This window comes from Thunnus albacares, chromosome 16 (assembly GCF_914725855.1).
Source record: "Thunnus albacares chromosome 16, fThuAlb1.1, whole genome shotgun sequence".
NCBI lineage: Eukaryota > Metazoa > Chordata > Actinopteri > Scombriformes > Scombridae > Thunnus > Thunnus albacares.
The window spans coordinates 9026233-9040929 of NC_058121.1; the positions used below are offsets into that span (position 1 = coordinate 9026233).

At 39.3% G+C, this 14697-nt stretch overlaps 1 protein-coding gene across 2 annotated transcripts in view; it reads left to right on the forward strand.

Moving 5' to 3' along the window:
• The window catches only part of slc24a4b (solute carrier family 24 member 4b), a 36112-nt gene extending 22212 nt beyond the window's left edge, over positions 1-13900 (forward strand). Inside the window, exons 9-17 of one of the 2 annotated variants that reach the window (XM_044377296.1) lie at positions 394-447; positions 2965-3056; positions 5908-6077; positions 6265-6400; positions 7706-7872; positions 8533-8647; positions 9163-9275; positions 9440-9505; positions 10424-13900. In XM_044377296.1, the coding sequence (XP_044233231.1) occupies positions 394-447; positions 2965-3056; positions 5908-6077; positions 6265-6400; positions 7706-7872; positions 8533-8647; positions 9163-9275; positions 9440-9505; positions 10424-10573 (1063 nt within the window). In that variant the 3' untranslated portion in view covers positions 10574-13900. Of the gene's footprint in view, positions 1-393; positions 448-2964; positions 3057-5907; positions 6078-6258; positions 6401-7705; positions 7873-8532; positions 8648-9162; positions 9276-9439; positions 9506-10423 lie in introns of both variants that reach the window. The other variant, XM_044377294.1, reaches the window with a different exon arrangement.
• Positions 13901-14697: the final 797 nt, after the last annotated feature.

The window sequence follows — 14697 nt, forward strand, 5'->3', positions numbered from 1 at the left end:
CTTTTGTCTGACCATCTGTCTAAATCCCCAATTTATCCAGTTCACTATCATTAAAAAACAAAAATGAGCAGCAAATCCTTACACTTGAGATGCTGGAATAGATAAATGTTTGGCATCTTTACTTAAACAACGATGAATCGGTTATATTTTGTTAATCATCTTATTGTAGCTTTTAATCTCAGTTTGTTTAATGTCAATCTCAGATTCTGCCCCCTGCTAGCAGATCTAACTCAGTTTTTGAAGCCCTTACTCTGGTCATTATCCTAAATAATGGTTGTATTAGGCAGATATAAAATCAGGAGACATTCATATAAGCTATAAGCTAAAGTGTGTAAATTGTGTGTGTCAAAGTGTGTCATTTTAACCCTCATCCTTTTTCTTCTTCGTTTTTAGGTGGGAGAGTTTAGTGCTGGTTGTAATGTATGCGGGCTACATCCTCGTCATGAAGTGAGTTCTGCACATTCTTCACATCTCTTCTACACTTTGTTTCTTTTTTTTTTTAACCAAGCAAGTTGGTCGATGACAGATTCCCACTTCAACAGCCTGAGTGTATGCATGGGGAGAGATGCTTCCACTCTTGCACACTAATACCTGTGAGCTGTTGAATATATCCAATTGTGCGCTCAGCAGTTTCACAAGAGAAGAGTGGGCTTCCAGCTGAAGGGGAGTGTCTCATTCACGTCCGCTGCCCAGATGTTGGCAGCAGACTCTGCTCAGGAGCCCTCTGCTGAAAACTATGCACCTTTTTAATGAATTAAGCTACAGCAAAAGCAACTTCCATTATGCATTTTATTCAGTTAGGACACAGTTTTATAGCTTATCATAGCAGCACATTGACTTATTTGACAATTATACCAGGTATCAAGATTAGAAATCTAAAAAAATACTGCACATAGCATCTGCCAGTTGACAATTTTCTATTTTTAGTGGCTTGTTTTGAACAGTTAATTTACCTCTAAATCCTCATTTCAGATGTAACACATCTGCTGTCCCATGAAATTTACATGAATCTATTGTATTTCAGTATTGTAGCTATTTAAGAAAAGCATCAGAGTAGGGATGTTTTAGTAGTCAGCTACCCGGCTACTCTTGTCTGTTTACAGTATCTGTCAACTTTTAGCTTGTATGAGCAAATTGAGCATAAAATGCAGATTCAATCTATTATGCCATGGCTGTGTCTTTATAGTCCAAACAGCATAATGCCACCACGTCGTCTGTGCTGCTGTTTCTGTCCAGCTGATAATCTGTGTTACATTCAGCAGCAGCCTGCTCTCTCCCTGCCATAAGAGTTTAATCTTTCTCCCTCTGCAGTGGCTAAGAGCACAGGCTTAACCGGATCACTCCTCTCCTTTCTCATTTGGAGGAAAGAAGTGCTTACTGTAGGATATGCTGTCATATGTCTCTCCTCTCCCAAAATATCCACTGACCATTTTGGGCTGTTCCAGTCAAAATGGAGTAGAGTGGGTTTTATATAGCGCGATCAGTGCTCTGAGGTGACCTTCCAGGGCTGGACAGTGGTATATTTTTTTCCTTCTCAAATAGCATGTGTGCTGCAAATTGAAAAAACAATACCAGCATAGAGGAAAAGGTAATGGTGCAAATGTTATAATAAGTAAAAAAAAAAAAAAAACAACAAAAAAAAAACTCTTATTGTATCTCAGATCAGGAGCAGTTGTTTTTGGATGTGATTAGTCGAATATACTTGTATAGGCTTTAATGTATGGAGGCCCAAAACTGACTAAATGAGCTGTACAAAATATAATTAATATGAATGTCTTCTGGATGGAAATAAGTCTTGGACTTTATTATTTCATCCTTTCTCATGACAATTTGTAGATATACTGTATGCAATTAAATGCGATTTCATTTCTATTTTCTCATAACTTCAAAAAAACCCCAAACTTCTAAGTAGGGTTAGCTAGGTAACTTTGTTAGTGTTTTTGACTGCTAAAATGCGTCAGCTACTCCTACAAAAGTTTTTTGCAGTGATGCAGCAGTACACAGTACTATACATCGATGATTAACATTATGTGCGCTGTCTAGTTGTTTTATGATGAAAGTTAGCTTCAGCTAGCTAGCTATCTTGCTGAAAAGCTGGTGTTCGGTGTGTTTTCAGTTAAGCTTTCTTTAATCACACATTGGATGTTGAAGGAAAAGTACAAAGCTTTAATTTTTTTTACACTTAATTTTAATTATTTAGCTGAAAGTATTTATTGGTGTAATTTATTGTAGCCTATTTTTGACTCATCTGATAATCTGCTGTCAGTTTTAGGCTCGATACTTTACAATCTGTACAAAACAAGCAAAACTTCTGTTCTCAAACCCTCAAAAATCTCACAAAGTAACATAAAATCTGGAATTGAAATGCAAGTACTGCATCCTGTGCACCTTCTGTGAGAATCTCAGACATTTTGAGTTTGAAGGTAAGATCAAACTTTACTGATAATGTTGGCCTCTGAAGGTGTAGAAGCTCTCACAGGGATAGAGCATCTCTTCTGATGTTGCCAGTATTACCTCTGCACATATTATGTTCAAAGGCAGCAACAGTGTGTTCAGAATTTGTGAAGCATATTTAAGTAATGGCCCTCATATGGTCCTGCAGCGGATGAAAGCCCTGTGATTGGCTCTTGGAAACATTTCCTTGACTTTCTCTTTCTTCTCTATTCTAATGCCAAAAGTAAATTTCAGATATTTTTTGGGCAGTGTAATGCTGGTTCTGTTTTTTAGAAAGTAGGCCATCTTGCTGTAAACTCACTGTATAGAAGTATGCAGCATAAACAGGTTATTTTAGCTAATTAATACATATTTCAAACAAGTTGGAGCCTTTCATCTAGCTGGTAAACCCTATTTGCAAATATGAATCTTGACACTGTATCTCCTATCTTGTTTATTTTTTTCCCTTTTAGGACTCTGGACTGATCTATTTCAGTATAATTTAGGGATTATGTTTCATCTTTTTACTAGATTCAACTCCAGCATGCAGAGATTTTTCATGGGGAAGTCCAAGAAGAACGTGGCCAATGGTAACGCTGTGGCCAGCAATGAGATGGAGGACGGTAATGCTAGTTATGACTATGTTTGGGATGACGACCCGTCATCGCCATTACTCTCAGCAGGTAAGGTTAATCAGACAGGCTGGATCCTAAAGACTACTCTTGTTGAAATAAAAAAAAGACTTTGGAAGGCTGTGGTTGATATCTCCTGCTAGAGGCTCTGTGGCTTTAACCTTTCCTCCTTTCTGCTGAACTAACTTGAATTGCTTTAGCTGATAGTCATTCTGCTGAAAAAAGATTAAATACAATATGATTCTGCTAAATTTTTCAAATATCAAGAAAACTTCAATCCCATGACCTCAATGAACTGCACTACCTCAAGAGACAGTTTGGCAAATTTTCTCCTTACTTTTTCCCTTCTTCTTTTGGTAATTTAAAAAGTTATACATGTCCTTCCATTAAATTTTCCTCTCGGCCTGCTTAGTCCTTTTTAGGATGATAAGCAACTGAGGCTTATCTGAGCATACAGGGGGCACAAAATGAAATGTGTTTTTAAAATGGGAAGATATTAATCTTCTTTTCTGTAATGCAGTTTAATGTCAAGGGACTTTGTTGTCTTGAGTCTTAAACTTAAAAGAAAAATTTCAAGAAAAATCAGCCTTTTCTAAATAATATCTTTAATGTTATGTTGGGGTGAAAGTTTCCTTTTAGCCACAGTTCTCCACTTCTTTTCCTGCCTTTGACCTTTCTAGAAGCTTCTAATCAGCGACCTTTAACCCCACTTTGACTGCATTAGTGTTAACATGCCTGTCTGTTTAGCCTTACTAAACTTATTCTTGCTTATTGTCAACAGTGTTGTGTTGCTGTGTGCCAGTTCTTTCTGCTTGCATACTACTTTTCTTCTTCTGGTCTCTGGGGCGTAGACCCACTCCCTCCTGAAGTGGTAATGAATTTCACAAGAGGAATGTTTATACCGGCTCTGTTTACATAGTTAATTTATGTGCATTCTTGCATGCATAATAAGTCAAATTAAGGCTGAGTTAAACTAATAAGTGCACTGTAGAACTTTTTTTTTATTCCCCATACAGCACATCTTATAGCCAACTGTGAGCAAAGAGCGAATGAGGAATTATAGGATACCAAATAAAACATTTCTTATTGTCAGAGTATCACAAAAAGTCTGAAGAGGTCCCCACATGTGTTTAAAACGTCCGCCACCTGCGTTACAGTTTGAGATTCAGCTCTAAGATGCCAGAGGTTACATCTCCAATGTCACAGATTTTGAAATCAATCTTGGTTGTGCCATAAATATTCACAACTAGTAGGCAAACTTCAAAGCTACAAGATGCAATTTGGGGAAGCTATTTGAAGTTCGGTGCTCGGAAATGATGTGATGTGTCGATAACTGCACACAAACACGCTCATTTCAACCGACCCAGCCGGTGTGTGACGTTTTTATACCAAAGGCATGTGAGGGGCAAAAGATTCAACGCTGGTGAGTCCAGGGAATGAATCCTAAAGTTTCGACACCCCTTTTTTTATCCGTGACTATTCCTTGTTTACCAGCAAGTGACTCAGCGGACGAAAGAAGACTGTTATGCAACTGCATGTAAACTAGATAATTGATTGACGTCGTCACATCATTACTGATTTTGCTCAAGCCCAATAGAAGTGTCACAGCCACTCAAGGTTTTTCTGCACATATGTGAGTGTCACATTTGTATTTACATGCATACACCTGCTACATCTTGCACATACATGCAGGTTTATGGAATCTTAAAATGTTCTCGTAAGTGAATCTTTTTCCACATTGTCGTCGTCCAGGGACAACAGTGTATCTACAAATTTGATTCTGAATTTTTAAGATAAACTAAAGGAGTAGGTGAAATTCCCTTACTACTTAAAATAATTAGACCACTTGGATTATCTGAAAAATGCATTGTAATGATGCTAAGAAAAAACGTTTTTCCTTTACAGATGTCTTTTTTTTTCTGGATAGCGACAACATGTTAAATGTTCTCAGACATTGGCAATAAATTTGAGTGGACACACTATTTTGTAAGACATTAGAATTAAAATAGGCCAGACCTACATACAGTATGATGATCCCTTACAGTACAACCTGTTTCCTGGAAAGAAAACGCGTGTGTGTGTGTGTGTGTGTGTGTGTGTGTGTGTGTGTTTCCTCAAACTATACTACCAAGAATCACTTCCCTCACCTCTGAGACAACAAGCAACATAAAGGCACAACATCAATTTCCAGGCCATAGATGGAAAAAAAAGAGGAGAGTGTAATATTCGGAGCTTTACCACACTAAGTTGTCAGACCAGATCATTCACACTGTTAAAGAGACGTTTTTGCACTTTCATTTGATTTGTGTAGGCATTGAAACTGTCACATCCAGGCCATGGTGTGAGTTAAGGTGATAGGGATGGTGTACATTGACATAAAAACTTGCCTGCTGCAGCTTTAACGTTGACATAGGAATATTAATGGATGCACTGAACCAGAGACATTTTGTCACTAAGAAACTTGGCTCTGTAGCACTTGAAGATAAAAAAAAGAAAAATGACACCATAAATGTTTAAAGGACACTACATTGGTTTTATAGCTTTTTAAAGATTATCTGTTTAGTTTTAATACTGGAAATAATTTGCACTTTAGGATGTTCCAATCAAGTGTAATTGATTAATAATGAACTTTATATGTATATGACTTTTCCAACACATGACAAAACACTTCAATGTCAGGAAGGTATCAAGTATAAGCAATTAAAATGATAATTGAAACTGCAAATACGATCTACAGGAATGAAAATACATGTGTGGTAGACTTACATGTTGAGTGAACACAATCTGTTAACTCATTTAAGATCATTACTCATCTTTGTATCGTATCCCTCCACGACTTCAGTCAAGCCCAGCAAGGCTTACAGCCGTGGCTCTGTGGTGATGGTGGACGAGATCATAAACGCCAGCCCTTCAAAGTTCAGGTTTCCAGAAGCCGGCCTGCGTGTCATGGTCACCAGCCACTTTGGACCCAAGACCCGTCTGCGCATGGCCAGTCGCCTCATCATAACAGAGGTACAGATGGGAGTTGTTGTCTCCAATGTGTTAATGTCACTGCTGTTGCTATCTTCAGTTTCTTTTGATTATAGACTATTTTCAGCTTTGTGTCAAAAAGGTTTCCTTATCTCACACACACAGTGAAAGTAGCAGCGTGTCTGCTCATGTGCCCTTTGACTTAGTGTTTTTTTTCTGAAAGCGCCAGAAGTTGGTCCAAGCTGCCAATGGTGTGGAGACACAAGTGATCGACGGGAAGGTTGAGATTGAGAACGGAAACGTGCCAGAGGACAAACCCACCGAGGCGGAGGAGAACGACACCATCTCCCCATTTCATATTCCAAGTACGTGATTCATGTATTTACTTGATGAATGTGTGTAATTTGGCATGCATGGATGGATACTTCGGGTGCAGGATGAAAAGATGTAGGAATAAAATCATCTTGACATTTCAGTCATGTTTACAAATCTATTTTATTTCGACTATGTGCTTATTTTAAGAACTTGAGGTCTCATTCAGTTGAAAGAAGTTTTTAGTTTGACAGCTCTGCTTGATCTGCTTCAGAATTTCTTGCTGCTTCCGAAATGATTGACGTCCTCACTCTAATTAGTCAGAGGCTTCATAATATACTGACTAATGATCATCCTCTTTGACAGCTCTGAGCATGGCTGCCCTTTTTATCAGTCAGTGGCTGCTGATGTGAAAAGAATCCGAGTTTGGTTAATCTGATTTACCACGAAACAGACAAATTCATCTGCGTGTATGGAAGTGTTGCATTATATTGGTTTAAAAGGCTTTGAAAAGAAGAGGAAGGGTGGGGGGTGAAGTTTTGGTGTATACAGTCATTTTAACATCAGTATTTACCACATTGATCTGACCTCAAAATTAAAATCACTGAGAGGGATCAGCAGACTTGAGCAGCCATTAAGGTTGGATTTCATGGAATATAAAATATGCTGAAGTCATCTCATGTCACTAAATAGGAAGAGGGCGCTCGACAGCATAAAAGCTTTTGCAAAAAAGCTTTGTGTTGTGGAAATGGCAGATGGAGGGACGTGTTTATCCATTTCACTTAAGCCAAAGAGGACAGAAAGGCAGACGGGACATGGTTTGGGTACAAACAGAGGCATCCTGCAACCTGATGCGAGAATATTATTCATTCATTTATTACATTTCAACTAAACAATATTAACAGAGCAAAAGCAGAGAAAAGAAGAAAAGAAATTGGGTGACTCTGTAGGTGTAACATAAAGCCTATTCATACATGTAATGACTAAATTAGCCCAAAGTATAGACCCTTTTATATCATAAATATATTGGTGCAGGAGTAGACTGCAAACGATTTGGGGATTAAGGCAAAAAATAAATGACAAACAATATCCTAAAGCAAAAATAATACATAAGAAATGTGTATGCCTCTGGCTCCTAAAATTGAAAGATGTAAATATGTCTGCTTAATGATGACATTAGCAATCAAGCTGCTAGAATGATAGATTCTCCACATAATGATGGGAACCAGGTTCTATATCTGAGAGGCTACCGTCATCATAATACGGTATTTAATACTTCTCATACAGAGCATAAACTTAAAGTGTATTTCTGATCATAAACCCAAAGATCTTATTGCTAATGTGTGTTTCTGCTGCAGGAGGTATCGGCAGCAAGGTGAAGTGGCTAATATCGTGGCCTCTCCTCCTGTTGTTGTTTTTTACCGTCCCGAACTGTGCCAAGCCTCGCTGGGAGAAATACTTCATGTTGTCCTTCATCCTGTCTACTGTCTGGATCGCTGTCTTCTCCTACGTTATGGTCTGGATGGTGAGTGTAATATTTATGGTGGAATGCAAAAACTTAATGAGAAATGCTACTCTTCAGGGTGAGGCGTTCAAATATTTTCAGCCCCCTGATCCACCAGGAAACTTGAGTGTTTACTTGAGTGCTGAAATAATTAGTTGATTAATTGATACGTGGAGGAACAGGGTATTAATTGACGACAATTTTGATAACTGATTTATCTTTCAGTCATTCGTCAGGCAAAAATGACAAACACATTCCATGTTCTCAAATGTGAGGATTTGCTGCTTTTCTGTTTTTATACAATTGTTAATTGAATATGTTTTGGATTTTGTGACAGTTTATTGACTAAGCAGTCAATCTGGGAAAATATCAATTTTAAGATAGTGTTTGTTGGAGACTTACTTAATCTTGCATTGCTTGCCTCATATTAACTTTACAACTACAAACAAAATGGAGATCTTTTAGAATTAGCAGTAGAAGTTTACTCTGTAAGTCTGTGCTTGGTTAATTGTGTGTTAATCTAATCTAGTAGATCCTTAAGATCTTAAACAATGTTCAGATATTTCCCACTAAGTAAGGCAACATTAAAGTTGAATATTTGATATGAAGGTTGATGTGCACTTTCCCGATACAGACGGAGAATTCCATTTGTGAGCTCTGACAGTCTCTGTGCACTTTCAGGTGACTATAATTGGCTACACCCTGGGAATCCCTGATGTCATCATGGGGATCACTTTCCTGGCAGCAGGCACCAGTGTCCCAGACTGCATAGCCAGTCTCATTGTGGCTCGGCAAGGTACGGTATACCTTTCCCTCTGAGATGTGTTTAAATCTTTGGTTATAAAAAAACTCTCGTGATCCCTGCAAGGTCTTTGTTGGCGAGTCATTAAAATAAACTTACTAAGAATAACACCAGAAATACTGTATAGATATAATGTCTACATGGTTTTCATCAAATGTGCATACTGGATCCAGATATGTAAAGATTTGCACTTGTGAAAAATTTAGTGAAACATACCTGTGTGTCCAGAAATCTCTATTGTCTCCTGCACAGAACCCAGTTATTCAAGCAGGGATGTACAAATTGGCACAGAGCTCTTGAACAAAAGGGAATAGTGCAGTACTGTTTATAGATATGACAGTACAGTCATGCGCCACCACCTTCCCAGCTCAATACCACCAGGGCCCTTGTGAATATCAAAGTACAGAATAGTAAAATGGCCATCTTCAGTTGTATCTGGAGGAAAAACTTATTGCGTAACATGAACGTTTCTTGTTTAATAACTTGAGCTGGTCTTTGTTCTAATTTAGGTTTGGGAGACATGGCGGTGTCAAACACTATCGGCAGTAATGTGTTTGATATCCTCGTGGGACTTGGGGTTCCTTGGGCCATACAGACCATGTGTGTCAGCTATGGATCAGAGGTAACGGACTGGTTTGCTTTACAAGCGTTCAGACTTTGTCATCTCTGCATGGCCCTGTGTGTGTGAGGAGAAAATGAATCCAGCGAATCCTCCTCTCTGATGTTGCATAATGAGTTTGAAGAGCTGCTGATGATTTACTGATCTCACCGTCTCGTCTGTTGCAGGTGATGATTAACAGTCGGGGGCTGGTGTACTCAGTGGTGCTTCTGCTGGGCTCTGTGGCCCTCACGGTGAGCAGTCATTAATAATGTTTATTTACACTAAGCTGGTGCCACAGTGACATGTTGACTGTTTCTAGGAATATTTCTGGTTTACTACTGTCGTGTACTATACGTGTCTAAAGTAAAACATCAAAGCTATTTTTATTTAGATACATCTCCATCTCATCACCTTCTGATGCACTGTTACATAATACTGCCTAAACCAAGTTATGTACTCTAGTTAGCTGATTTAAATCTTTACATTTGGCATCCTGAACCTAAAGCTCTTTCCCCTGAAAATGCATAAAAAAATTATAATCACAACACAGAGTATTTATACTTCAATAAACCATCATTTGGAATGTGAAACATCCTACTAAGAAAATAAAACGACTCTTTTAATTCAGAGTTCCTAGTTGGTCTAGACAGTTGGACATATTTTCTTTCCTGCTTCATGATGTGAAATTGCATTCTTTAAAAAACACTTTTTGATTATATACTGTATATCCAGTAATACTGTCCACATTTTCCCACCATGGCAGCTGAAACACACCCAGATCAGTAATAGCACATTTCCCGCAGCATTAGCATGAGCAGCAGTAGTCACAGTGGTTCAACAAAGAGAGTCAGCTACAGAAACTCTAACTTCATCAACAGAAAATTGGACATGCTGCTGAGATGTAATAATCAACCAAAGATGGATATCAAAAAATGCTTCCTGTGGATTACCGTGTTAAATATATTGGCTGAACAGTTAAGTTTTAATTTGATTTTCACACAACCTTTTTCAAAGAGACAATTTTCCGAGAAAAACTGAAGTCAATATATCAACGCGGGCAGCCTTAAATTTTGCTGTTTCTCGGTACATTTTTATCACTCCATTTTAATTTAGACCAGTTCAGTGCCTGAGCCTGCATAAGCACCTCTGATGTGTTTGTATGTGTGCAGGTGTTGGGGATTCACTTCAATAAGTGGAGGCTGGACGTGAAGCTGGGCGTGTACGTCCTCGTCCTGTACGCCATCTTCCTCTGCTTCTCCGTCATGATCGAGTACAATGTCTTCACCTTCGTCAACCTGCCCATGTGCATGGAGGAGTAGAGCACAGCAGCATGCCTCGGATACCAAAACCTCAACACTCCCATTGCAACCCAAAACTCTTTCTTTTTTTTTTTTTTCTTTTTTTTTCTCTCTCAATAATACTGGACCTATCTGCAGACTTTTTCTCCTCCCCCACGCTCTCTCCCTTGTAATCCTTTTAGTCCCAAATATGGATTTAATTTTCCCATGAGGCAGTACGCTGTAAGAGTCTATGTCTCTGATTTGTCCTCTTGTCACACAGTGCCGGTTCTTAATGCTCATGTTTTGGGCATTTGCCTGTTACTGCAGTAAAGGCTTTAGTTCCTCTGTGCACCTGTTAACTTTCTACCCATCTAGCATGCCTTTTTAGATGTCGGGGACCTCCAGAATCATAAGTGCCCCTGTTGATTGTTGGTGTGTGTTTTCAGTGTTCACATTGTAGATTTCCACACACCATTCTAAAGCCTTTCCACAAACCAAACCACAGTCTATGTAGAAAAAAAAAAATCCTATCACAAATTCCAACCAAAACTCCCACTTAGAGATAATTCTCCTTGAAGTCATTCCTAAAAGATTTACCAAGTTACTCCAGCACCCAAAGAGAAAAGTACACTCCTTTTGTCCCTCTTGACCCCTGGAGGAGGGCCTTGTCCTTGGCAGCTCCCCTCCTCCAGCCTGGACCTGACTCACCTGGCATGGCCTTTTGGCATCAGGGAGCAGACACTGTTAGCGCTTCACTCACTCTCTGCAACCTTCTTCAACCCTCATCTGCTTGATCAAATCTGCTTTGTTTTCTTAAAAAAAAAAAAAAAAAAGACATTTTGTCAGGACACAAGATATATCACAGTCCAAATCAGTTGACTGTGAGAGTGTTATGCATATGCAGCACTGCACAATGTAAACTTGTAAACACTTTTTTTGGTTTTTTGTATTTATTATTTTCAAAACAAGGTTTTGTCCAGTATGACATACAGAGGAGAGCTTGTTGCAAATATAGGACATTGCCTGTTTTTCACTGAAACAAATTGCACATGGAAACGCTTTTCTCGCTTTGTGCTGTAAGGAGATTTGACCACTCAAGAGGGGGTTTCTGGCTGGTGGTGGCGACGACTCCACTCCAGCGTTATTTTCATTCAGCAATGGGTTGTTCCACTTTTCCCACTGCACAACTTCAGAAGAAAAAACTGGCTCCAGGTCTGTGGGATGCTTCTGATTTTTGTCATCAGGTGACTTGTTCTCATCTTGAGACAGCAGCAGCATGGAGGTAGTCAATTTAAAAAAAAAAAAAAAAGTAAAAAAATAAATAAAAATGCAAAGAAACCAGACGGTTCTCAACACTGACTGTCTGCTATAACACCTTCTGGCCAGTGGGGGGTGCTGCAACCCCTCCACCCAGGGTGCCAACCACAGCCGTCAGTTATCAGGGAAACTCGGAGATGGACAGCTCCAGGAGGTGGTGATGGTCTTGATTTTGAGTTACATGTAGATATTGCACTTTAACAGCCATCCTCTCATTCTGAATCAACTAGTGCTTCCTTCTGTGTGTGTGTATTTTCAGTGTATGTGTCTGTGTGTGTGTGTGTGTGTGTGAGAGAGAGAATATTGTATGTATGTATGTATGTGTGTGTGTGTGTGTGTATGTGCGCGTGTGCTCAGTGCGGGCCCATGCTAGGTTTCTCACACCGGGCTCTCGACTCTTGAACACACCGGAACCTCGTTAACGCCATGAGCACACCCGCCTCTGTCTGCAGTGCATGCTGGGACATTAAACGCAGCTCCTCCACAGCACAGCGAAAAAGGCTGAGGGCTTCTGGGCATCTCCATGGAAATCGCCCGACCCATTTTACAAAAATCGGCAGCTACGAGCTACACTGCAATCCAGACATTTTGACATCATGCAAAAATGCCTGTGAGGAGTCCACAAGTGAGGCGCAGAGACTTAAACACTAAAAAGCGTGCGGGGTGGGAAAGTGGGGTGTTAAGTGTTGAAAATATTCCTCTGCTGCCGTTTGGCAGCAGGCACTTGTATATGCAATCTCAATGTAAAGAATTCTATGTGACACAAGGCCCCTGCAAGGTTGCCACAATGATGGGGGATCCTGTGGAGATGTGACGTCGGTTTGTCTAGTAGTACTTGATGTGTGAGCTCACAGGTGTGTGTCTTGTGACAGCCGAGGAACTCAGCCAAAGGTGGACATTTCTGGAACAGTGGCTTTTTGGGAAGTCTGATTTTTTTTTTTTTTTTTTTTTTTTTTACCGTACGATACCACACTCCCTTTTCCTCAATTTCCAATCCCTCTTGCACAAGGGCATTAATTCTCCACCGACCCGAGCTGAGGGGCAGCAGGGAACACATGGATGGATGGCTTTCCTCCACCGCTCTCGGGACTTTTGTCACTTTTTCAAAGGACCTGGATGAGAGCACTTTAGAGGAAAAAATAAATTGGACCCCCTTAAGCTGCTCCTCTATCGGCTGTGTTTACTGGACGGAAGTGACCACACAGGGCCTACAGACTCCTCCACACACACACACACACACACACACACACACACACACACACACACACACCCCCACTGACACCCTTGTACACGCACCCTCCCCTCCACACACTTTACAACCTTTTCAGTGGGTCTTCTGTACATACAGGACCTTTTTTTTAAAAAACTTTGATGCTTTCTGTGTGGAAGGGATGTCTGTACTGTACTTGTGTTGATTCAGAATGTGCAGTGTTGAGGGCTTTTTTTGTGTGTTTATTTATATTTTTGTTTACTCTGCTCTGTGTGGTCATGTCCCAGTTGCCAGGTTCCAGTGTGATACCACCACAGCAGGGGGGGAAAAAAAACACTGTTCCTCTTTTTGTCCTCATCTGACGCACAGCGTACATCGTCACCAGTTGTCTGACTCGCATCTTTGTTACCAAGTCACTTTTTTTGGAAGAGGAGGAAAAAAAAAAAGAAGTAGAATTCAAATGCCATAATTGTCGTAGCTCAGCATAAAACCAGATTGTATGGAAAATCCTGTGTACAAAATAAGCGCACACTTTAGAACACACACACACACGATAGAAATGGCAATTGAACACAAGAGAGGACCGGTATGTATTTCTTGATTGAATGCGACCTGATGCACTGTGAGCTCAATGTGATGTGGGAGTTGTTTGTCAAGAATAATAAATGATTAAAAAATATATTTAATGTAAAGTTAGTTACTATAAAACATTACTGAGGACATCTGTATAACTTATATGAATGTATTGTCTTGCTATACTGGACATATCCAACCAATGCATTTTACTGTAAAGCAATAATGTGAAGAAAAAAAAATAAAATGGCAAACTAATTCCTGTACATTTGTCTCATAAGTTCTTGGATTGTTTGTGAAATACATAAATTAAATGAAGCCATTTGTTCATGTATCCGTTGCTTGTTCTATTTTGTTTCTCCCTGCATGTACTGATATGTTGTAAAAGATTAAAAGGGCATTGTGTCTCTTTTCTTTACGTCCTATGTTGGATAAAATCAGCTGTGGAAAGTAAATGAGTACATTCACTCAAGTGCTGCACTTAAGTACAATTTTGTGCTACTTTTCCATTTTATCACACTTTGTACTTCTACTCCGCCACTACAATTATTTCACAGCAATAATTACTTCTCTGGTTGAGATGTTAGATGAAAACACAGGATAAGTTTATAAAATACAATGTATGTTTTTATGATTAAAGCAGTGGTAAAGCAGAGCGTCTAGTTGGGGCTTCTTGTCACGTTTGAGGTCTAAAGAGGAAAATCTGTCAGATAAAGTAGTTAAAACTAGCTCCACCTCCACTAACTAAAAAATAAAAATGCTCATTACACATTGATTAACAACTATCTAATAAGGTAATATGTGATTTACAAAGGCCAATTTTCTACAGAACCGGTACTTTTACTTTTGATACTTAAGTATCATAAGTACATTTTGCTGATTGATACCTTTACTGGTAGTCCAGTGATTTTAGTATTGCAATTCAATAAAGTTAGTTGCCCTGAGAGAAATAAATACATAAAAATTAATCAATAAAAGTGATGCAGCAGATATCCTAACTTTTAGTCTCAAGTATGAGGCACAGCCCAAAAACTCAGGATCCCACATGACCCATAATGCAACT